We start from the raw sequence: 24,632 nt of genomic DNA on the forward strand, positions 1-24,632 counted from the left end.
CCAACATGAGCAATTGGACCTTTTGGAAGCAATAGTCTCACAAATGAACCAAAGGTTTCTCATCATTGTTCAAACCAAATGGAACCTTGGTTTGTATTTGAAAAATATAGTTGGATTCCAGTCATCTGAGTTTTTGCGTACAACTTCCCCCCCCCCCCCTCCCCTCATTCATGAGGTGGCATCATATCTACACCATAGTGTCATTCAGTTGTTATCATGGCATTGAACCATGTACTTTGTAATCGCATATGTCGTATCTTGAGGTTTCACTGCACGCATGCGTTCTAGTTTTCTTTTTTCAACACACACGGCGTGCATCCTATGTATTTTAGACCATTGTCGCAAAGACCTCAAACTGAGAGCAGCACTTTGATCCTTTTTTTATTTTGATTGGTTGTTGATGTCTATCCAAGACAGTTTTCATGTTAATTCCAATCTTGAATGCCTTGCAATTGTTGAATTTAATTAATCCATTATGTGATTCATCCAGCCAGGTTCCAGTATGTTGGTCTTGAAAGTGCCTATGCTAGGGTCCTTGGAGATTAGATGCCAATGTTTGCAGAATATATTGAAAATACTGTACTTTCCTTGGAGTAGGTCAAAATTAGTTGGGGGTGCCTAATCAGTATTTGTACTCGTATTATTTTCCTTAGTAATCAAGGTATCCTTCCGAGACTTGAGTTTTATTTTCTCCAAGGTTTTTTACAGATGGCTTTGTAAGTTGTTGTTTCATTATTTTTGACTAGTGCATGATCATCATTGGAGCAGTTTCTCTTCATCCTTAACAATTCTCCGTAAGGTATACTCTTGATGAGTGATTTTGGATGGAAGTTAGTCCCATGTAGGATGCTATAAGTAGCCGTATCTTTCCTGTACAGCGTAGTTTGTATTTGTTCATCCTGTATATAACACCAATACACTCAGAAAGTTTACACAAGTTTTACTAGCTGAGCATGTGAGTTGTAGACCCAATTCATTCCTGTCAAGACCATCAAAAAATTGCCGGAATTCTTCAGTTGTACCATTCCAAATCAATAAGGCGCTGATGTATCTCACCCAAAGAATTACTTTCTCCAAGGCTTACTGATTATTCTGTCCCCAGGCATACTCCTTTTCCTACCACCCCTCTCTCGTGACATCAAAAGCATGTGAATAGTATTTTAAACAACTTAATGTTGTAGATTTGCAGCATACGAAAATGTTAGTAACCATGATTGAAATATGCTTGACCAACAATGTGCTTTTCTCCAAACTATGCTAACCAAAAATGGTGTAGTGGTAAATGGAGAATTGTTATACCTGTGTAAGGACATCCACTAGAGCAGCCCATATATTTATGAAAATAGCCCTATTTTTACATTGCTTTTGCTTTAAAATAAACATTGGAGTTATAAATGCTTACGGAGTGTCGCAAAATTTGTTGGTCTGTTTATTTATTTTTATATATTCAGCCAAACTTCTCCAAGAAAAGCAATCTACGCCGTGTCTGTGCAAGAAATGAATTTAATGTCAGCTGAAAATGCTAGACGCGTTTCGTCTGACCTGCAGGCTTGTTCACTAGCAAGTTGATAAAGTTTTTCGTGACTATTTAACACTGTGCATGTGATCAAGTCACATGGTGAAACTACAACAATAGAACTGGACAACAGACTCGTAGTTGATAAAGTGCATCATTACAAAAGGAAAATCCCGAATTGTAAATAACCACAGTACATTAAAGCTGTTACAAAATAAAACAACATCAATGTCCTTTACATGTTTTTAAATTCAATATGTGTGCAAGCACACCCAGTATGTTGTTCACAGGTAGTGACTAAACTTAACACTCTAGTGGTGCCGTTAACAATAGAATGATCAAGTGATCAGATATTAAAAACATCTATAGACCTAAAGTACGGTAGTGTACATTTTTTGAACACACAAACACAAGAGTGCCGCCCAAGTGGGCAAAATGCACAACAGAATTTATGCACGCCGGTCTGTATAGAATACTCATCGTCCAAAATAAGTGACTAAATCAAAACAAAATTATAAAACTTTAAAATTGAAAAACATAAAGAGCGGGAGGAGCCTACAGATGTGTATGTAAGTCTTCTTCCATGTTGAGGCCATTCGGGGTTTTGGTATTTAATCTAATGATATAACAAGTCTAGCATTTTCAGCTGACATTAAATTCATTTTTTGCACAGACACGGCGTCGATTGCTTTTCTTGGAGAAGTGTGGCTGAATATTGTGACCGTGTTTGGGAGGTCCTTCGTCGACGCGCCCTTTGTTCCGGAGGCAACGGGTGCTCCCATTCACCTGTGGAACGTTATTTTTATATATATATATATATATATATATATTCGTCATGTGATCAAGATCCCACGGGATCGAAATGCGTCATGCTGAGGTGTACCAGAACAGAGCTGGAATAAACTGTCTGCACCTACCTGTGGTCCGGGTTCCTATTTTCCTGCAGAGCTAATGATGGTTGGCGAATGACGGAATGAAAGGAGTACTTTGATATATATATATATATATATATATATATATATATTATTTATTTGATTTATTTTTCCCTGAAAAAAGCAAAGGTTTCAGGTACGTTAAAGTTAGACTCCGATTTTACACACACAAAATCATGGAAAGTAAGCAGTTCTAGTTACCTGAGCTAACTACAACTTACGCCTCCCACAGTGCACTGCTTATAACCTGCTATATTACATCGCTCTTAAAATGGCAGAATTGGGCTGTTTACAACTGGAAAAAATGCTTTTTCAGATGTACACAATGTTATTTAGGAACTCGATAGTGAATCTCAATTTGTTTTTGCGATTTGTTGTTTTGAAGGGGTGTATTTTGGGTGTCCATGCCACATACCTAATGGGTATGTAATGCATTACTGTTTTACTTCTAAATTCAGGTCGCAAAACAGTTATACTTTACCACCATTTGAAAAGTGGTGGCAACCCATTTGCAAATGGGAAGGAGGCCCCTTGGGACACCTTCCCCTTTGAGAATGTTAAAGAGCAGGCAGTTGTCCCACGGACCTACTCTTAAAAATGAAACTTAAATGTTTCAATTTTTCTTTCTAAATTCATCTTGTTTTCCTTCATGAAAAACGCACTGCATTTAAAAAAAGAAAAAAATGGTTGCTTTTATTAAAAAACCATCGAAGACCTGGTGGTCTGCTTACCTCAGGAGACCAACATTCCTGTGATAGCTGCAATTCCTAATGGGTCACAAATTGTGAGCTAATTAATTAATATTCACAGGGTAAGTTAATTTGCAAACTACTATGAATCGCTATTTGGGAGAATTTTTTTTTTATACATTAGGAATGCCAGTTTCCTAATTGTGATTGAGTTAATCACAATTAGGAAATCAGTGTTCTTATTGTTTGTACATCAGACCCTAACCTTTTAATTAATCAACACAATTCAAAAGTTATTCTGTGCGACCAGATCATAAGATAAGATGCCATCAAAATATCCAATACATATATTCTTGGATTAAACGTGCCTCTTCATAAACTTCCATATATTTCAAACTGAATGTGATGCCACTGTGGAACATATTTAAATTCCAGTAATTTGAGGAAAAACAAAGAAAAATCACTTTCCAGCTGAAAATAGTTGTATTGTCAGAAGAAAAAAATGCTTGATCAACTCCTTGAGCGTCCTTTTTCAAAAGTGTAGTCCATCACTCCTGATGTATACTTTTGTGTTATATTGCTATATAAACGTCAACTATCTACTGTGCACAAAAGACAATTTGCCTTTTTTTCCACAAGATTCAAATTCAGTTGTATCTGAACTGCTGATGTTATTTGTTTTACTTTTGTTCCAAGGAAAAGTCTCAGATTATCATCCTCCCTCACCTACCTCACCTAATGCATTCTAGAAGTTAATAAACTGTTTTCCATTTGTGCTGTAACAGCTTTCCAGAAAGTTCAGATTGCCAAATGATGAAGTGGCCCAGGTCTCTTCTGTGCTGCGTCAGGCTGGCAGAGATCTATCCACTTCAGCTATGTTCATCCCCAACAGTGCCCTTTTACAGAAGACCATTGACCATAACTAAATGCCCTCGTGCATACAATAATATTCAAATCTGTCTGCAACATTGCCTTTGCAGTTCATGTGTAGCTTGTCCAGGAGTTACCTCTTGAATTTGCGCATGGTTTACAAACACAATTTTCAATTTGTGCAAAATATATCTATATATTCCACACACAACCAGTGTAAGGGACCACCTCTGAATATTTAACAGTTTCGGGTGAGTAACATTTTCCACTTCTGTCAGAAACATTCCCCAGTCACAACAGTAAACCTAGTAAAACGTTTTTGTTTGCCCGGTGTGTGTATGGGGCATTTGCAATTAATGTAGCTATATATTGAGTAAAGAATTCAGAGCACTAACCCAAGCATATTATTCAGGTTCCAGGAGCTGGATCTAAGTAAGGAGGCATTTTTCTACTTTGACTCGGGTAAAGAGCAAGAGTGGCTGGAGGCTGTTGAAAAGAGCTTGCACCGTAAAGCAAAATATCAGAAAGTAGGTTGAAATTCTGAATTATTCACTGTGCATGTTTTTGTATGTTGCCATATGAACAGGAAAGAATAAAAAAGCTCATAATTATCCATATTAACATAATGAAACCTTTATTTTGCAAATCACTTACATTTTGGAATTTGAAAGTCCTCTTTAAGATGTTGACACTTTGAAACTGTATTTAATTATTTTAATTGAATTGTAATTCAAGCAAACTAATAAAAAAAAAATGGTATTATGTTTTATACAATTCTGGCTGTTGGGCGTCAATGGAACTCAATCCCTTAGCCAAGAGATTAAGTAAAACTAGTTAGAACTCGATACAGCTGAAGGCCTTAATACAACTGAAAGAAATATACCCATGTGTGTATGTGATGTATTTCGTAGCATGTGTGGCTGCATACTCCTACCATCGAGTGTGCGGTCCGGGCATTATAAGTTGTTTTTCATCAAAGAAGTTTCATGGCACAGGATGTGGAGTGACTCCTCCTTTAGTCCACAATGCACCTGGTTGGACATAAATGCCCTCTTATGTTGTTGTTTTCCTCCACTGGGTTTAGACGTGGTAAGCAACGGCTACGAAAATGACCACGGATGCTTGTGGTTCGACAGTTCTGGAGGATCATTGCAATGTCCTTTATTTGATCTTGCGCTGTCTGCTCCATATCCAATCCTTTTTTCCAGTAAACTCTGAGGGACTGGTTACTAAACACACCCCCAGCTCCGAAACAGTCGTCAAATGTCTTAGAGGAACACTATCCTGATGAGTCATAGCAGTTGGGACAGCCTACAAAGAAGATGCTTAGGTCTCTGAGCACTGACCCAGGGCGTGGGGATAAAACTCACCATCACAAGAGATCATATGGTAGAGAAGATTGACTCACAAGAACTAGCTAAAAAGAAAACTACAGGCCCACTGCTACCTTCAGACCCTGACTTAGCTGAGAAAAGGTTTTGCAGCCAAAGACACCAGCCACATACCACTCAGACAGTCTCACACCTAAATGGCCCCAAGCCTTCTTCAGAGTCCAGAAACGCTGCTCACGAATTCAGAGCTGAAGACGTTGAGGCCAAAAATCCCTTCCACACTTAGTTTTGGAATGTCAGAGGCCTATATTCTGGAAAGATTGGCAGAGGAGCTTGATGCTCAGCAAAACACCTCTGTTTGAGGCATATGAGCTGCAGATTACACACTGTGCATAGATCGCCATCTGGTGTTGGGCCCGGATGTTTTCAGTTGTTTTTCCTCTTGGAAAGTCTTTGGAAGTCACGAGGTATGTGACTCCTCCTTTGGATCGTATTGCGCATGGACTTCGGATCCATCCACAGATTGTTTTTTTCCGCCATCGGGCTCGGATGTGATCTTCGCGCTCCGGTTCCGAACAGTTTCCAGTTCTTCGGATCGGTGCGCTATCCTAACCCTCCCCCCCCCCCCCCCCCTTCCCCCTTTCGCGGTATTTTTTTCGAACACGATCTCTACACTTGGCGCGACTCATCATTCGAAGTCTTCGATTCCGGTCGTCGACGAAGGCCTTCTGGCCTACCTAAGCTCTGGTCCTGGCTGATGGAAAGGACTCCATTCAAGAAGTGTCCTCGATGTGGGTCCAAATTTCCCCACACCGATCTCCATGAGGTGTGCAACCTCTGCCTCTCCCCTGAACACGAGGCTCGAGACTGTCCGGCGTGCAAATCCTTCCGGTCCAAGAAGACCATTCGAGACCGAAGGGCGAGGAGAACCATGGCACACTCGTCGACAGCGATCCCAGACGACCTCTTCGGAGAAGGCATTGATGCTCCAGAAGAACAGCACACCGAAGAGGGCCTCGTCAGCGCCTCCGAGGCTGACGACTCCGATGTCGAGGACATGACTCCGGCACAGAGGGGCGTGAGTACTAACATCCACCCACACCCTTAACGACATCAAAAAAGGCTTCGGTCACGCCTTTGCCCTCGGGCCTAGGCACGACCAAAGACATTGCTTCCCACACCTTGCCTTTGGGCCCGGTTAAGGAGCCTATCAAGCCTTTTGGCGGCTCGGGCTCGAGCCAGCCTACCGTCAGTGCCGAGAAACACTCCTGCGCACCGGCGCCGAAAAAGAAAATGGCCTCCTCCTCCGCACCGAGCTCCACACCGAAGCACTCGGCGCCGAAGACAAGCACCAGTTCCTCGGTACCGACACAGTCGCCGAGCAAAAAACCCAAAGCCATTGACACCCACACCTCGAAGCCGAAAATCATCTCGGAGCTGAGTAAACAACCAGCCATCTCGAAGCCGCACAGTTCAAAACAACGAACCGATGTCGACTCCAAGACTAAAAAACCTACGGCCCGACGCTTTCGGCACCGATGGATCGGCCACTCACTGAAGAACTATTTCGGCCTGATCCACTGTAAAAAAAACTTGCAAAGGACCCTAAAATTGGACGTTTGATGCCCAGCATCAAAAAGAGACCGCTGGAAAAGCCTGCCCCAGCTCCACCTCCAAAGAGGAAAGACTTTGCTACCTCTCCTTTGAGAATACCTTCACCCCCCCCTCCTCCGCCTCCTCCTCCTCCTCCTCCTCCGCCTCCTCCTCCTCCTCCTCCTCCTCCTCCTCCTCCTCCTCCGCCTCCTCCTCCTTCTCCTTCCCTGCCTCATCATTCCCCCACACCCTCTCCGAATGAGGACGACGACTATGTCTACGATGACACAGGGGACGAGCCCCATGACCAACCCACTGGAGACCCCACTCCTACAGGCTCCCCAGACCCATGGGACGACTATGACATTCCAGACATCCCTAACGTCCCGCAGGTCGATCTTTACCCTTCAAGACCGTCCCCCCCTCCCCGGAAGACACAATGGGGTTTAACCAACTACTCCATAGGGCTGCCTACTATCACGGAGTGGATCTCCATACTGACCCCGTGGAGGAGGACTTCTTCCTAGATACCTTCGACACAACACACAGGGCCACTTCCATCCTGCCCATGCTTAAAGGCGTTATCAAGCACGCGCCGGAGGTCTTTAACCCTTTCGATGCGCATGACGGAGCGGTTCCGTGCTGCGCATCGGTCGCGCTGTGCGGATGACGGAACCGCTCCGTCACGGCCCCGCCCGTGCAACGAACCTACAGCACGGCGCGGTAATCCGCGCCGCGCTGAAGGGGTTAAAGACCCGGTCAGGGCCAGGGTCATCAACCCTCGCATCGACAAGAAGTATAAGGCTGCCCCTACAGACCCCACCTAAATCAGAGGGCCAGCACCACTAGACTCCCTAGTAGTGTCCACGGCAAGAAAGCGTGCAAACTCCCAGGCATCAGGCGAGGCACCACCACCTGATAAGGAGTCCAAACTCTTGGATGCATCTGGCAAGCACACTGCATCCCAGGCTGCCAACATATGGTGCATCGCAAAAAAACAAGCGCTTTTGGCGAGATATGACAGGGCACATTATGATGAACTGGAAGCCCTAATGCAGCACCTCCCTGACAAATACAAAAATAGAGCCAACGAGCTAATCCAGGAGGGTAAAACCATCACCAACCCCTCCATTCGCTGCGCCCTAGATGCAGCTGACACCGCCTCTAGGGCAATTAACACCAGCATCCTCCGTCGGCATGCCTGGCTACGAATTTCAGGTTTCAAACCCGAAGTGCAGGCTTCCATCCTGAACCACCCCTTTGACCAGGAACATCTGTTTGGCCCAAAAGTTGACGATGCCCTGGAAAAAATGAAAAAAGACACAGATATGGCGAAGTCTATGGGAGCCTTACAGTCGCACCCTCCCAGGCGCTCCTTTCGCCGCTCTTCCTTTCGCAGCACCTCCAGAGGCGGCTACTCCGATACCGCTTCTACTTGCTATAAAGCCCCTACCCAATTCACCTTAACAAGAGGTTACCAAAGAGGCGGCTACAGGGGCAACAATAATAAAGGCAGAGGCAAGACTAACACCTCCCGCTCTGCCTCCACCCCTACCCAATGACTTCCCTCCACTCACCCCAGACCATCACACTCCGGTCGTGGGCAGACTCCAAAATTTCCTTCCTGTCTGGACTACTATCACCTCGGACAAATGGGTCACACAAATAATTCGGTCAGGCTACTGCCTTGAACTAACATCTACCCACCCAAACAACGCCCAATGCCACAGGAACATTTGTCACTACTAAAGCAGGAGGTAATCTCCCTCCTACAAAAGAGTGCGATAGAACTAGTTCCTACCCACCAACAAAATATGGGAGTTTACTTCCTATATTTTCTCAAAACAAAGAGGGACGACCCTCTAAGGCCCATCCTAGACCTCAGACCCCTAAATCACTATATACACTCAGACCATTTCCACATGGTCACACTCCAGCAGGTACTTCCCCCTGCTCTCCCAAAACTACTTCCTTGCCATCCTAGACCTCAAGGACGCCTATTTCCACATTCCTGTTCACAACGCACACAGGAAGTTCCTCAGATTTGTAGTGGACGGTCAACACTATCAATTCAAAGTGCTCCCCTTCGGAGTCATCACAGCACCACGGGTGTTTACCAAGTGCCTAGCGGTAGTGGCAGCACACCTGCGAAGACAACACATCCATGTCTACCCATACCTAGACGACTGGCTCATAAAAGCCAACTCGTACAACCAGTGTGTACAGCACACTCACGCCACTATCCAACTACTTCACAAACTGGGCTTCACAGTAAATCACATGAAGTCCCATCTGCAACCGTCCCACGTAAAACAATACCACGGTTCCACCATAGACACCTCAAAAGCGCTAGCCTATCCCAGTCCTGCCAGGATAGCAAGCATTCAGGCTCTACGCACCAAATTCCAACCGGAACACACTCTTCCAGCTCGAGTGTTCATGCAACTTATAGGAATAATGGCCTCTTGCATATTCATAGTACCTCACGCAAGACTCCAGATGCATCCCCTCCAAGAGTGCTTAGCGCGCCAATAGAGCCAGGGCCAGGGTCAATTAACAGATCTGGTGTTGGTAGACGGTCGTGCCCATCGCTCTCTGCAGTGGTGGACCACCAAAAACCTTTCCAAAGGGCGACCGTTCCTGGAACCGGATCCTCAGATAGTACTGACAGCAGACGCATCGCTCTCCGGCTGGGGAGCTCACCTACTACATCACACCATGCAGGGCAGGTGGACGCCTCAACAAAAGTTACTCCACATCAACCATCTGGAGTTACTAGCCATATTCTTAGCCATAAAGGCTTTTCAAACGCATGTCTCAGGCAAGGCCGTCTTAGTCCGCACCGACAACATGACAGCCACGTACTATATACAAAAACAAGGCGGCGCACACTCTCCGCAGCTCTCGAAGCTAGCACAGAGCATATGGAGATGGGCCATACCCCCAAAAATCTTTCTCCTAGCCCAGCATGTCCCAGGAGTCCAAAACACTATGGCCGATCTGCTGAGCAGACAAACACAACAGATCCACGAGTGGGAACTCCAGCCGCAAGTTCTTTAACCGTACTTTCAAATGTGGGGGCAACCACAAATAGACCTCTTCGCCACCCACGAAAACGCCAAATGCCCAAGCTTCGCCTCCAGGTATCCACACCCATCGTCCAAAGGCAATGCGATATGGATGAACTGGTCAGGCAGATTTGCGTACGCCTTTCCGCCTCTCCCACTCATTCTATTAGTGGTGCGCAAACTACAACACTCCCTCACTCTCATCCTAGTAGCTCCAACTTGGGCCAGACAACCGTGGTACACCACACTGCTGGAACTATCTGTAGTACCGCACCAAAAGTTACACCTCTCTCCACGGCTCTTAACCCAGAACCATGGAGAGATCAGGCACCTGGACCCAGCTCAGCTCAACCTGGCGATCTGGCTCCTGAAATCCTAGAATTTGGTTATCTAAATCTTCCCCCGGACTGTATGAACGTCATTACAGAAGCTAGACGACCTACCACTAGAGCTTGCTATGCAGCCAAGTGTAAACGTTTTGTGGTCTATTCTCACAACAATAACTTCCATCCCCTAGATGTGTCCATTCAACACATCATAGGCTATTTACTACACCTACAAAGATGCAACCTAGCCTACACGTCTATTCGACTGCACCTTGCGGCCATAGCGGCCTATCAAAAGCTTTCATGGAAGGCCTCAAAAGAATAATTCCCCCAGAGTGCCACCCTCACCTGTGTGGAACCTAAACATCGTTCTCACCAGACTAATGGAGCCTCCCTTTGAACCTCTACACAAATGTGAACTTCAATTCCTAACATGGAAAACTGCTTTTCTTGTAGCCATCACATCCCTCAGAAGGGTCAGTGAGATACAAGCACTCACCATTCAAGAACCTTTTCTGCAAATGCATCATAACAAAGTTGTTATCTGCACTAATCCAAAATTCCTCCCTAAAGTCATTTCTCCCTTTCATCTAAACCAATCTATGGAACTGCCCGTATTCTTCTCGCAACTGCAGACCATTGCAGAAAGAGCTCTCCACATACTAGATGTCAAACGAGCCTTACTCTACTACATCGAAAGAACACAACCCTTTTGCAAGACCAAACAACTGTTCGTATCTTTCTCACCACCACACAAAGGCAACCCCATCTCCAAATCTGGGATAGCTAGGTGGATTGTTAAATGTATACAGATTTGTTACCACAAAGCAAAACGAACGCTATCTGTTCCCCCTAAAGCCCACTCTACATGTAAGATAGGGGCTTCCATGGCATTTTTAGGGAACATTCCCTTAGATGACATGTGCAGAGCAGCTACATGGTCTACACCGCACACTTTCACTAAACACTATTGTGTAGATGTGCAAACTAAGCAACAAGCTAGTGTGGGCCAGGCTGTACTCAAAACATTGTTTCAAACCACTGCAACAGATACTGGTGGTCGCCTCTAGGAGCGAGTACTGCTATATAATCTATGCACAGTGTGTAATCTGCAGCTCGTATGCCTCGAAAGGCAAATGCTACTTACCAGTATGCATCTGTTCTTGGCATGTAGAGCTGCAGCTCTACACACGCCCACCCGCCTCCCCGGCTACTTTTATCTGCTCCAGTTTATCTTATTTAGATACAGCACATATGGGCATCTTCACTGCTTATTACTACGCTCCATCATTTCCCTGCTGGCGAAAAACAATCTGAGGATGGAGCCGAAGCCCATGCGCAATACGATCCAAAGGAGGAGTCACATACCTCGTGACTTCTAAAGACTTTCCAAGAGGAAAAACAACTGCAAACATCCGGGCCCAACACCAGATGGCGATTTATGCACAGTGTGTAGATCTGCAGCCCTACATGCCAAGAACAGATGCATACTGGTAAGTAGCATTTGCCTTATTCACCAGTACATACGCAGAATCTCAGAGAAACCTCCACAGCAAAAGCCTGTTCCCAAGCTTTCTCCCATTCCATGTAAGAGCAAGCTCACTTTTGAGGAAGAGCTGCATAAGATCTGCTTGGGCAGCCACACACAAGATGTGCTTGGAGCAGATAACACATTCCTCAACTTTAGCCTTCCACATCAAAGCAGGCCGCACCCTTACCTCCACCACCTTTTTCAGCACAGTCTTAGGCACCACCACCATCTAGACCCGTCTCATCACTTCTGTCACCTCCTCCATCATTCTCCAGGGGGGTCTGTTCACTCATTCCTGGACCCATGCAGCCCGTATGAGGAGGGGGACCCATTTGATGCACCCACAGGGACAGGGGATGATCCATGGGAGGACTACAGTGTCAAATATAACTTTCAGTTCTTACCCATGGTAAAGAGCATGTTAAAGTCGGTCTCTGACAATTTTAAAGATACTGTCAATGCCAGGGAAGGCCTCCAATTGGCTGATGGTTGAGCAAGCGCGGACCATCGGCTAATTGTGAGTTCTGATTGGGTGAGAGGTCGGCGGGGGAGTGCTCTCATCCGAGCTGTGCGCAGGTGGGCACGCGGCAGACTTCCAGCCCCTGATGGAGAAGCGAGTACTGTGGTGACTCGACGTTAGAGAAAACTTTGGGTCTGTGGCAGTGACTCTCCTCTCCTGTTCTGCTGTGCTTTGGCCCTTGGCTCGTCCCTTCTCCCGCCGCCGCTTCAACACCCATAGCGGCCGCGGAGCGGAGACAGGACTACACTTCCCAGCGACCCTAGCGGCAGGAAGCCGCCGACGCCGTTTTCGCGCCAGGAGGCGCTTAAGAGATCGCCCCAACCCCGGCAGAGCGGGCTCCGGTGTCTTACCCTCAGGTCTGTGGCAGTGACTCTCCACTCCTGTTCTGCTGTGCTTTGGCCCTTGGCTCGTCCCGTCTCCCGCCGCCGCTTCAACACCCATAGGGGACTACACTTCCCAGCGACCCTAGTGGCAGGAAGCCACCGACGCCGTTTTCGCGCCAGGAGGCGCTTAAGAGATCGCTCCAACCCCCGCGTCGCGGCATCGCCGGGCTAAGCCCAGGCAAAGGGCGGGCCGTCTGTGGCCGTCCGGGGCTGGACAAGGCTGGGCTGGGCCACCCCTCTGATATCTGCTATAGGAGGTGCATGGGTGGCAAGTAGTAGCGTTGCTCACTGGACTGTTATCTGAGGGAGTTCTTCTCTAGACGCAGTTTGTGGCTTCGTTGTCTGTGCTGAGGTCTTCATGTCAATGTCTACGCGATCTGGTAGGGGGTTGAGGGGGGCAGGCGGGGCTGGTGCTGGTTGTGTTTCCGGGACTATGGTTCAATTTATAACCCGAGTTGTCACGGTTATCGAAAAAGAAATCGCCATGACTGAACGGCGTCTTTCTCGGGAACCCCTGACCGGCAAACGCTCATCGTTGGGTTCTCTGGCATTAGTTCCCTCCCCAGCACGCCCAATTGACCCTTTACTTAATGTTTCCCTTGCTCACGCATCTGATCCCCTAGTTAATGTTTTATTAGACCCTGACCATCCACGGGTTGTCGCGATTAGGGCGAGCCTGGATCGGTTAGAGAGCTTGTCTGCTGCGGCTTCGCAGGGAAGTGAGAGCGCCCTGCCAGAGCCACGGCCAATTGAGACCTCTGTGCCTTTGATCCCTGTTGTTATTTCACCTTGCCAGGAGGATTCCACTGCCCCCTCTGTGCCCTTACCATCGGCAGCAAATGGCTTACCTTCTAGCAAAAGAAAACGACCGGCTAGTCCACGTAAGGGCAGTTACTCAAAGACCTTTAAGAAACCTAGGAGAGTTGGAAGTAGGGTGGGTTGGTCCTATAACGGTGCAGGGGTGGATGTTGGTCATCCCCAGGGGCCAAAGGGGGGAGCTGCTACTGGTGCTATTGTAGAGGAGACGTGTGGATTTGACGTCCCATCCTCTTGATAAACCCGATGGCCCTGCTGCCGAGACCCCATTAATCATTCAGCTCGAAAAAATCATGAAATCATTGTTGATCCCGGTTTTAGAAAGACTAAAGGGGCTAACAGAGCGACTGGACAGATTCGAGCAAGTCACTCTTGATAATTTCTTTTCCCTAAAATCTCTCATCAAACTCCACTCTAAAAATAGGGAGAATGGTTTAGTAGGGAATTTTGCTCCTTGTGAGTCATCTACAGCCCCAATAAGTCTAACTAACACCTGTGGGGCAGTGCAGGGGGTGGTTGAAGAAAATAGCTCCGTTGCACAATCTGGGGCCATCCCAAATCCAGGGGCAGCTTTAGTGGGGGTCTTGGCGCAATCTAACGCAGCACCGGGTAGCATCACCCATCCTGTGATGCCTGCGAGATTTGTGGGCCCAAGTACAAGCGGTACCGCTGTGGTTAACAATTCTGGCGATAGTAATTGTACTGGTATATCTAATACCAAATCAGGCAAAATAACGTCAATTTCCACATTTCAATTAACGTCAATTCCCACATTTCAATTAAGAAATGCTCCAGGTAGTTTGCCTGTCCCTAATCCCAACCTACCCCCAGACTGTCAGCCTTTTGTGACAGTACTCACTGGGGTCCCCGTGCTAAAGCCAGGTAAACAAGAGTCATACGTCGAACTTAAGAACAAAACCTTATTCTGGCTGAAGGAAAATAGACCTCTTCCTAGCTCATTAGGTGGCCGGGTTATCCATGTGAGGAGGGTTAGCTGGTTAGGCACCCGGCCTAAAGACATAATGGGGGACTGTATTATAGTTAATTTTGAAGACCCTAGGGTAGCAAGCTATGTTTGTAGTTTTAATAGTAGTGAGGGTGGTTTGGGCCCTAACACAGGAATTGGTACGCGTGACCTTAGTTTTTTTAACCCCTATGTAGTTCCCACCCGGCCGCCTAGAGCCGCAAGCTGGGAGGGATGGAATGGCAGACAAACTTCTCATAATCTCCCCCAGTTCAGCCTGTTCCGTCAAAACCCATCCCCTTTCCCCATGCGGTCCTGGCAGGATTGTTGACAGAATAGTTACCAACCCTCCATGAAGTTATCTGCTGTTTTTGAGGAGGAGGAGAGCTGTGACCTAGATTGTAATGGGGTAGTTTTGGGGCAACCCTGCTACAACTCACCTCCTTCTGAGAGCAGTGTTGTTTACCATATTGTTGAGTCAACAGGTTATTTAAATTCTGATGAGCCCACCCTTGACGCCCCAAACCAGCTGAAGTCTGTGAGTGATGTACCAACCAACTCCGGATCTGAGGATAGTTTACCTGTACAGAGAGTTTCCTCTGCGCAGGTTGTATTCGATGACGAGGTCCTGAAGATTGTCAGCTGGAATATAGCGGGCATTTCTCGTAACCTGGACATACCGGAATGGAACTCTTTTATTGAGTCATTCGGGATATGTTTATTCCAGGAAACCTGGTGTCTGGAACCCCGATATAAGGTTGGTTACATCACCTACTTTGTTTCTGCAATTCCCTCGTCTGGTGGGAGAGGCCGACCTTCAGGTGGTCTGTTAATTTGGGTCAGTATTTTATTGGGGTATCATGTAAGGTGTATAGAAACCAAGTCACCAGACTTGCAGAAACTAGCAGTTAGAGGGCCTCCTGGGGGGCGGACTTTAGAGCTTTTTAATATCTATGCTAGATCCCCGAAAGGGGGCGCGCCCTCACCGACCCTACTGGGCCTAGAGGATGCACTCAGATCCTGTAGGGTAGAATCGTTCATTGCTGGGGCAGCTGTGCGCTTTACAAGTCTACAACATTTACATTTACATTATGATAGCAGGGGACTTTAATTGCACCTATGAACCCCTAGCCGAGGATGACATATTAGGCACTCAAGAAGAAGATACTAAGAGAGGCATTCCATCCCTGTTAATACCACCTATTAAGAGCTGGACCCAAAGTGTTATCCATTTAAATGCCCTAACCCTAGAATATGGTGTGAGGGCAGTAAATGGACGGTCAAAATCGGATTCCTGTGGGGCCCACACTTTTAATAGGGTAGGCCATTCATCCCGAATAGATTATATCTTGTTGAATTTTAAGCTTTGGGGGCCTCTGTTGGATATGACAGTCCTCCCTTCGTCTGACAGCGACCATAATCCGCTGTCCTTATCATTGTCCCCAATGTGGACGGTTGGGGAGAAACTGCAAGCCCCCCAGGTGTGGAAGTCAACTAGCGACGTTCGTCCCTCGAATTGCGGGAGGCGCTTAAAATGGAAGAATGTAGCCTTTGATGAGGGCAAGATCGTGGATATAAGATCAATCATGGCCAATGCTTTGTCCAGATTAGATTCTTTTGTGTCAAATGTCCATGAGATTTCAACTCTGTTTAACCATACTACCAAAGCATTGGGTGACCTCTTTACGGTGCGAAACCCAGGTTATAGGGGCAACAAGAAGGGGCGCCCTAAGGGTAACCCTGGTTGGTATTCTTTCCCCTGTAGAAGTGCGAAAAGGGATTTGATTAACGCAGTCAAACTCAAGGATACCGAATTGATTAGTATGGCCAGGAAGTTGTACAGGGGTGCTATTGGTAAGGCGAAGAAAGAGTGGGAGAATCAGTTTTGGTGCGATCTAAAACTGGCAAGTGCTGGGAGGGATTCGAAGGGTTTTTGGGATCTAATTAGAACCAGGGATAAGCCCATAGATTCCCTTATAACATGTAATATCCCTGAGGCATCATGGTTTGACCACTTTTCCAACCTTTATACTGTGACATCGGAGGCTGGGGTAGATCCAGCTGAAAGTTTTTCGGTTGACTTTTTTGGGCTGAGTGAGGATCTCCTGTTTACAGGGAAGGAAGTAGAGGATGCGATTTCGCGTCTCATCCCAAATAAAGCTGCGGGCCTGGATGGGCTACCTGGGGATTTGATCCGCATTAATACACTAGAATGGGGAAAGCTCATTGCATCACTACGTAATGCAAATTTTTATGATGCACCTCTTCCAGACTCCTGGATGGGCGCTGAGGTCGTCCCAATTTTTAAAAAAGGGAGTCGGGACGACCCAGCCAATTATCTCCCTATAAGCCTATTGGATTCTTCGCAAAAGGTGGCAGGAAAGGTAGTTTTAGGGAGGTTGCTCCAGTGGGTAGAGGAGAATAGGGTACTTTCTGATTTTCAGGCGGGCTTTAGGTCAGGTACTGGAACCATTGAGCAGTCATTTCGCCTGCTACTGTTCTACTGGAAGGTGGTCGTGCTGGGCAAAGGCAGTCTGTATCTTGCTTTTATAGATTTGCGGACTGCCTTTGACCTAGTGCCCCGCAGTTGTCTATGGAGGGTGTTGTCAGACCTAGGTATGCCACCGTACCTATTATGTTTGATAATTAAGTTTCATGCTGAAAACTTTGCACAGGTTCGGTGGGGTAATCAGGGCCAAAAGACCGCCCAAATAACTGTAAATAGAGGTGTCCGCCAGGGCTGCGTTTTAGCCCCCACTCTGTTTTCATTATATGTCAATGGAGTGGTGGAGCATCTCTTACAAAATCCATCAGATGCTCCATCCCTGGCGGGCAGGAAAATACCCACCCTATTATTTGCTGACGACACCCTCTTGATTTCCAAGACCCCAGTTGGGTTGCAGAGCCTCCTTGATAGGTTCCAAATTTTCTGTAATTTGAGGAGATTAGTAATTAACACGGGAAAGACAAAATATTTGGTCCTGAACCCCCCGAAGAAAATGGGTAGGCCCCCTTCACTGAACTCAGCGTCCCTAGAGAGGGTCAAGGAGTTTGATTATTTAGGGATCCGCCTCTCTGACACCATGAGGTGGAATTGCCATCTCCATAAAATGCTGCTAAGCCATAAAAGGGTGGTGGGGGCTCTTTTTAAACAACGGTCCTCCACCCTCAAACCGATTGCCCCAGTACTTGAAATCTACAAGGCAAGAGGGGTGAGTGAGGTGCTTTATGGAGCAGAATTTTGGGGGGCACAGAATGTGGAGCAGTTGACCCGTTCAGAAAATAAGTTCTTGAAGGATTTAATGGGTCTCCCTTACAGTACCCCCACTCTTCCCCTATTCCTTGACATGGTCTGCTGCCCGATTAAAGACCATGCAAGGTTGCGCCCTTTACTTCTTTGGGGTCGCATATGGAGAGTTCCCGGAGCTTGCAAGTTATGCCGAGGGGCTAACCGAGGTCTTATCAATGCCTGGCTGGCACAAAATAGGATGGCTGAGGGATGTCAAGCGGCTGCTGGGCGAGTTGGGTCTTGGAGAGGCCTGGCACTCCAGGACTGCACCGTCCAAGCCTGTCTTGAAAAAATTGTACTGGAGATGGTAATGGATTCTAGAAATCCCAATCTAGGCAGATGTACTGCCGAATTCCTTTCAGTAAAGGAGGTGGCATCACTTGAGCCTTATCTCGATATTATTTCAAAATCTAGAGATAGGGCCTTATATTTTAAATTTAGGATAGGTGTGCTGCCCGTGCGTGAGTTGACTGCTGGATTGAAGATACCGGCACAGACTACTCCTTTTTGCCCTTTCTGTGAGACCAGGATTTAGTCAGTTCCCCACTTTGTATTTGAATGTCCTGCGTACAAAGCTCCTCGCCTCAGATGGCTGAAACCCCTATGTAAAGAGCTTGGCACAAGACAGAGTAGCCAGGCCCTCCGTATTTTAAAATCTGACACACGCCCCTTATTGGTCTGTGGTATGGCGAAGTTTTTAAACTGGGCTTGGCTAATCAGATCAAAAAGGCTTTTGGATGTTGTTTAATCATGGTTTTAAATATGGATTTTTATGTAATTTATTTATGCCACCCGTGATTTGCTCTTGTATAATTGTTATCTTTATGAACTGGCTTTTTATTTTTTTTAAACAAATGAATTGTATTGCTTTTAAAGATATGTTTTATATCGAATTAAAGCCAATTTGACTGACTGACTGACTGACTGACCTGTATAGAAAAGAAATACTAGGCATCTTCTGAAGACCCACTTTACATTGGTGCAGGTTCCCCCTGGGTCACCGGTGGTGCACTTGGCCAGAAAGTGGGTGTTCATTCAGAGAAACAAGTTGGGATAGGTACCTCCACGTAGACACACATTACAAACTGCTGCTTTACTATCAAAGTATGGTAGATTCCATTGAGAGAAGGTGGAGGCACTAATGCAGCATCTCCCCAAGGCTTACAGGAAGTGCGGTGAGGAGCTTATTGCAGAGGGGAAGTGATTTCCATTGCTAAAATCCACTGGAAACTTCCTCATGCTGTGTGAATACTAGTGTATTGCTCAATAGGAATGGGTTGATCCATATATCAGGTTTTCCAGCAACATGGAGCAACAAGGATTTTAAAGCCAAGTCAGGGTACCCAGCCATAAACATATCAATGAGCACAACAAACCTTTTATGACCCTTGGAACACTAGGGGTTGTTCAAGGGGAATATCTAGAAAGAATAATTTTAGAGGCAGGGGTAGAGACGACTCCACCCATAAACACTGACTTAAGTTACCCCTCCCCCCCTCACCACACCCCCTCAAACACAGAACACCAGTTGGGGAAGAGAATAAGGGATTTTCACTCCCACAGACCAGTGGTTGCTTGCAGTAGTCCAACAGGGCTATTGCCTCGAATTTCACCTCAACATACACAAAATACCACCATGGCAAAGAGTATTGAGCGAGCAGCATCTCACCTGTCTCCTATAGGAAGTTGAAGCTCTGTTTCAAAGATGCGCATACATCCGGTACCCCTACACCAGGGGGGAAAGGGCATATACTCCATTTACTTCGTCATCTCCAAAAAGGGTGGAAAACGGTGGCACATCTTAGGCCTTGGGCCGCTGAACCAATTCATCCTATTGCAGCACTTACATATGGTCACCTTATAGAATGTCATACTATTGCATTACTTTGAAAAAGGAGGCTTTATAATGCCGTTAGACTTCAAGGATGCCTACTTGCACATCACTGTTTCTTGAGGTTTGTGGTAAATGGTCAACACAACCAGTTTACCGTACTGTCCTTCTTAATCACAACAGCCCCAAGAGTCTTTACCAAATGTTTCAGTGTTGTGGTCACTCACCTCAGAAGAGTGGAGCGTCCACGTCTTTCCTTATTTAGATGAATGGCTGATCAAAAGTGGCAGCAGAAAACAATGCCTAGCTCATACTCAGAGAGCCCTCAAAACTGTACACCATCTTGTTATTTTACAGTGACAACAGGTCCTACCTTTCTTGGAGTTAATCCTGAATGCCTCGCCAGTCATAGTTTGATGTCGCTTGAACCACTTGATGGCAATATTGAACTATATTCTACAGTTGCCCATGGTTACACAGTGGCCGTCTTCACTGTGTACTCAAAGTTAGGTCACAATTTCCAAAGGAAGAGTATGTTTTGTTCTACTAATAACTTTGAAGCTGTTTGAAAAATCTGCATAAACGTCACAAACTTCCCAGAAACGACGTGCATACACCTCTGCTCCTTTCTGGAATGTTTTGAGTGAGCCCGTCAAGCCGGACTAAAAAATAAGGCTAAGGGGGCGGCTTCCAAAAAGTGTTTCTCCCATGAAGTTTCCAATAGGAACTTTGAGAGGCGATGTAGGAAAAAAATAAACAGAATGATATTAAATTTGGCAAAGTTTGATATTTATTCAGAAATTGTGCTGTAAATTTGTTCAGCTGTTGTAGACAAACTTTTGGAAAAATAATTAGTAATATCTGGATGGTTGAACCCATGGGCAAATAAAAATTAAAAAAGCATTGCTCATTGGCCAAGATACCTTTTTCCCATTGGACCTTAGGTCCCATTGGACAGAGGGCCCCGATTGGCTAGCCGCAATAGGAAGAGAAATGTTGCGGCCTGAATTTCAGGACTTGGGGACTCCCGGTGTCAGAGTCCCGTGTCTTGTGCTTACAAAAAAAGGTCATACAAGGGGGCAGTGAAGGAACACCCTGAGCCCCTGGCCCTTGTGGGGGTGGAGTTGTCCCAGAAGATCCATCCTCCCCCACCTCCCCAGTCCAAACTAAAATAAATCAAAAATTTCTGGAGATTCAGATCAGCCCTCCTGTGTGATCCCACAGCAGTACAGCGCGATCATGTAAGTGTTAAAAAGTTCAGCCTGCACTGTTCCGCAGTACATTAGATGGACATTTGTGTGGCAGTACCGCAAAAAATAAATGTACATAAAATGGAAAATATGAGGTGGGTATCCATGGGGGTGTGTTGCCCGGATGTGGTGTGTTATCCACCAATGTGATGTTAGGCATTCACAGGGCGTTGGGTGTAGGGCCTGGCCACCGGCCGTACACGCTGATGGGGTTGCTGACCCACAGGGAGTATGCTGCTGGTCAGTCAGGCCCTATGTCCAACCCCCATTCAGCATGGTCAGAAGCTATGCTCAGTGAGGGAGTTGGGTGAACATAAGGGGAAAAAAAGGTATTCACCCAAAAAACCAACGGTTCAAGTGACCCTTTAGTTGAGTATGGTTATAAGATCTTCATTGACGTATTTTTGTGAAATGTACTTGTTATTTCATGAGTGTTGCGATATTTCAGTTCATAAGCAGTGCATGGCAGGGGTGCAAATTATAGTTGTCTCAGTAAATGATACATTTTCCATTTTTAAACAGTATTTTTTATTTTATAATAAGACCTATCTATGATGTCACTGGACAGCATCTTATGTACATCTACTTATCTGGGAACAACTGAAGATGAGCACCCCTCATACGGAAAGCACTTTAAGTTTAGGAGTGTAATGAGTCCAGATTAATTTTATGCGTTTCTATTTTTCACTAAAGCACTTTTGGATTTAGAGTGCAGTAAATGTAAAACTACCTCATGCATTTGCACTTCCTGTGGAGGCATTAAAAGGTTTTCTTGATGGGGTGTGCAATGAATTGGAATTTAATCTGAGTATAATGAAAGATGCCCCCCCCCCCACCCCATCCATACTACAAGCACTTCTACTTTTGATTAGAAGTGCAATAACTAAATAATTATATGATGCATTTGCACTTTTGCTGAAGCATTAATCTTTTAACTTGGAGAGTGTAGTTCTCCAGTATTTGGGATGTCTTTCATAGATTCACATGCTTGAATATTCCCCGTCGTCGAAGTGGGAGTCCCACGGTATATAAAAAGCAATATGTCATGTATATACATAAACATACATAACCACATAGTAGCATATACATATCCAAATAAACTTTATATACATTTAAGAAGTAGCATATTAAGTGAAAAATACCATAAGATAGTATTGACACATAGGAAAGCATTGAGAAAAAGAATCACTTTACTGACATATCCATGTCGTTTTATAGTCCAAACTTCAGCCAATCAGCCGCAAGCACCCTCTAGAACCATCTCCTCAGAGGCTCAGTCCCTCAGATTTTCTACCGCACGTCGTGTGAAGGGAGTCTCCCTGAGCTCTGCTCAGTCTTTGGTCTACTTTGTTTTTTTCTTCACCATGTCTTCAAGTAAGAAGTCTCTTTTCCGTCCCTGTACTTCTTGTGGGAAGTTAAGGCCCCCATGATAAGTGTATTTACTGTCTTTATCCGGACCATAAGGTTTCCAACTGTAAAATTTGCAGAACTTTCTCGTAAAAGTCTTTGAAAGACAGAGAGGGTCGCCTTTTATTATGGCTTCAGAAACTTAAAGATACTGATAACCCCCTTTCTGAGATAGAAAGTGTGGCATCTACTCGGACAGGAGTCTCCTCAAAGCATGGTAGTGTCCAGGACTTGCCATCTCCTTTTCTAAAAAAGAAGAGACTTCATCTTATGGAAGTGTCTAAAGGTCGAATCTCTGATACCATGCCTACACCCCCGAGATCTGACTCTCAGGCGTCTTTGACTCCGTCTACACATGTTTCTGCTCAAAAACGTGCTAAACCGTCGACGGGCCCGTCGACGGTTCCTCCATCGACGAGATCTGCCACTTCATCTGCCTCGTCGACGACTGTGACGACGGTTTCCTGCAGGATTCTAGCGTCGTCGCCGACGACTCCGTCGACGCTTTCACCGTCGAAGGTGGTGTGTGTGTCTCTCAAGACTGTCTCGTCGACGATTCCTTTATCTTCGTCGTCGACGAAGAGGATTGTGCTCCCGTCGACGTCATAAACATCGTCGACGATAGTGAAGCGAAAAAAGAAGCCTTCGTCGACGACAGTTACTACTTCGTCGACGACAACATCGTCGACGATCCCGTCGATGGCGACCTCGTCGACACTGGCTTTGTCATCGGCACCCTCGTCGACGGCGGCTTTCTCGTCGACGGTGGCTTTCTCGACGGCGGCTTCATCGACGACGACTTCGTCGACGATAATCTCGACGACGGAGGTGTCAAATTTTGCAACGATGCCTTTGGTGCCAATTTCTACATCGGCGCCAGTATTGGTGGACACCTCCTTATTGCAGCGACGCCAGGCTGCGCTGGACTCTATTATGCTGCCACCAGTCACTCGGCCATCTCATCAGCTATTCCCCACGGGTGCTGAGGAGGTTTCGGACTCTGATGACGATGTTCAGTCCTCTTTTCGAGATGCTCGTAGTCCTTCTGAGCTTCACATCAAATGCCAAGATTTCGAAGAGGATGATTATGCGCAAGACTATTATTGTCAGGAGCAGGAGCAACATCCCCCTGCACAAAATCCCATGGCGCAGCTTCCGTTGTCGCTCATTTCCAACCTTCAATTCATGTTGGATGACTATAATCGGCGGTTTCCAGCTTCGCCTCATGGCTCTCCACGTGAGACGCCATCGGCTGTTCCGTCTACCCCTGTGATGCCACCAATACCGACACCATCCGCACCGGCATTGGTTCCTCCTGCGACAGAGGAGGTGGGGGACAATCTGGATACTGAGGATGGAGAGCTGCCTGAAGATGACTCTATGGCGGACTGGGATGACTATCAAGTCAATTCGCCAGCATCCCCTCCAACATCGCCAATTAATTCACCACCTGTCGACATATCAGGATTCCATCAACTGATGGACAGGGCAGCTCAACGCTTTCACCTTCCCATGATGGTTAGGGAGGAAGACTGCTTTCTGTACGACTTCAAGTCACAGCCGCAAAAACAGGTACGAGCCGTGCCTATTATTGATTTTATCTGGAACGAGGGCATTAAACTGATGAAAACGCCTAACTCCACCCCAGCTGTCCTCCCGCGACTGGAGAAGAAGTACAAGGCCCCGGACTCTTCCCCAGCTTGCTTAGTGTCACAGCCTAAGCCAGACTCGGTGATCACCCAGGCGGCGCGACATCGCTCCAAAAATCCATCATCTCCACTCTCGTCACCTCCGGACCGTGACGGCCGCCGTCTGGATGCCATTGGCAAGAAGTTCTCAACTATGGCTTCAACAACTGTCCGGGCAGCAAACTCGTTGGCCATCCTCAGTCGTTACGATAGACAGATGTGGTCGGACATGGGGGCTTTGGTTAAGCTTATCCCGGAAGATTCTAGAGCGGAGGCTCTAAAGATCCTGCAGGAGAGTGAGCGGGCATCCTCCGAAATCATAGACTGCTCAGTTGACATTGCCTCCACGGGTTTTCGTCAATTGGCTGGAGCGGCTGTGTTAAGACGACAGGGCTGGCTTTGTTCCACCTCGTTCCGTCCGGAGGTACAGGCCAAGATTCTGGACATGCCGTATGACGGAGAATCTTTATTCGGCCAGCATGTGGAGGACGCTTTGCAAACCATCAAAAAGGATACGGAGACGGCTCGCTCCCTCGGCACTCTCCAGTTCCGGAAGCAGCCATTTCGGGGTGCGCGCGACCGCGGCACCTCCTCTTCCTTTCGTGGCTCCTCCTCCCAGTACCGCTCC

At 46.5% G+C, this 24,632-nt stretch overlaps 1 protein-coding gene across 3 annotated transcripts in view; it reads left to right on the plus strand.

The window, feature by feature from the left end:
* Positions 1 to 24,632, plus strand: part of OCRL (OCRL inositol polyphosphate-5-phosphatase) — a 566,508-nt gene that overhangs the window by 195,356 nt on the left and 346,520 nt on the right. For all 3 annotated transcript variants that reach the window (XM_085607761.1, XM_085607762.1, XM_085607763.1), the window contains one exon: positions 4,420 to 4,534. In XM_085607761.1, coding sequence (XP_085463887.1) covers positions 4,420 to 4,534 — 115 coding nt within the window. The remainder of the gene's footprint in view (positions 1 to 4,419; positions 4,535 to 24,632) is intronic.

This window comes from Triturus cristatus, chromosome 5_2, assembly GCF_964204655.1.
Source record: "Triturus cristatus chromosome 5_2, aTriCri1.1, whole genome shotgun sequence".
Lineage (NCBI taxonomy): Eukaryota > Metazoa > Chordata > Amphibia > Caudata > Salamandridae > Triturus > Triturus cristatus.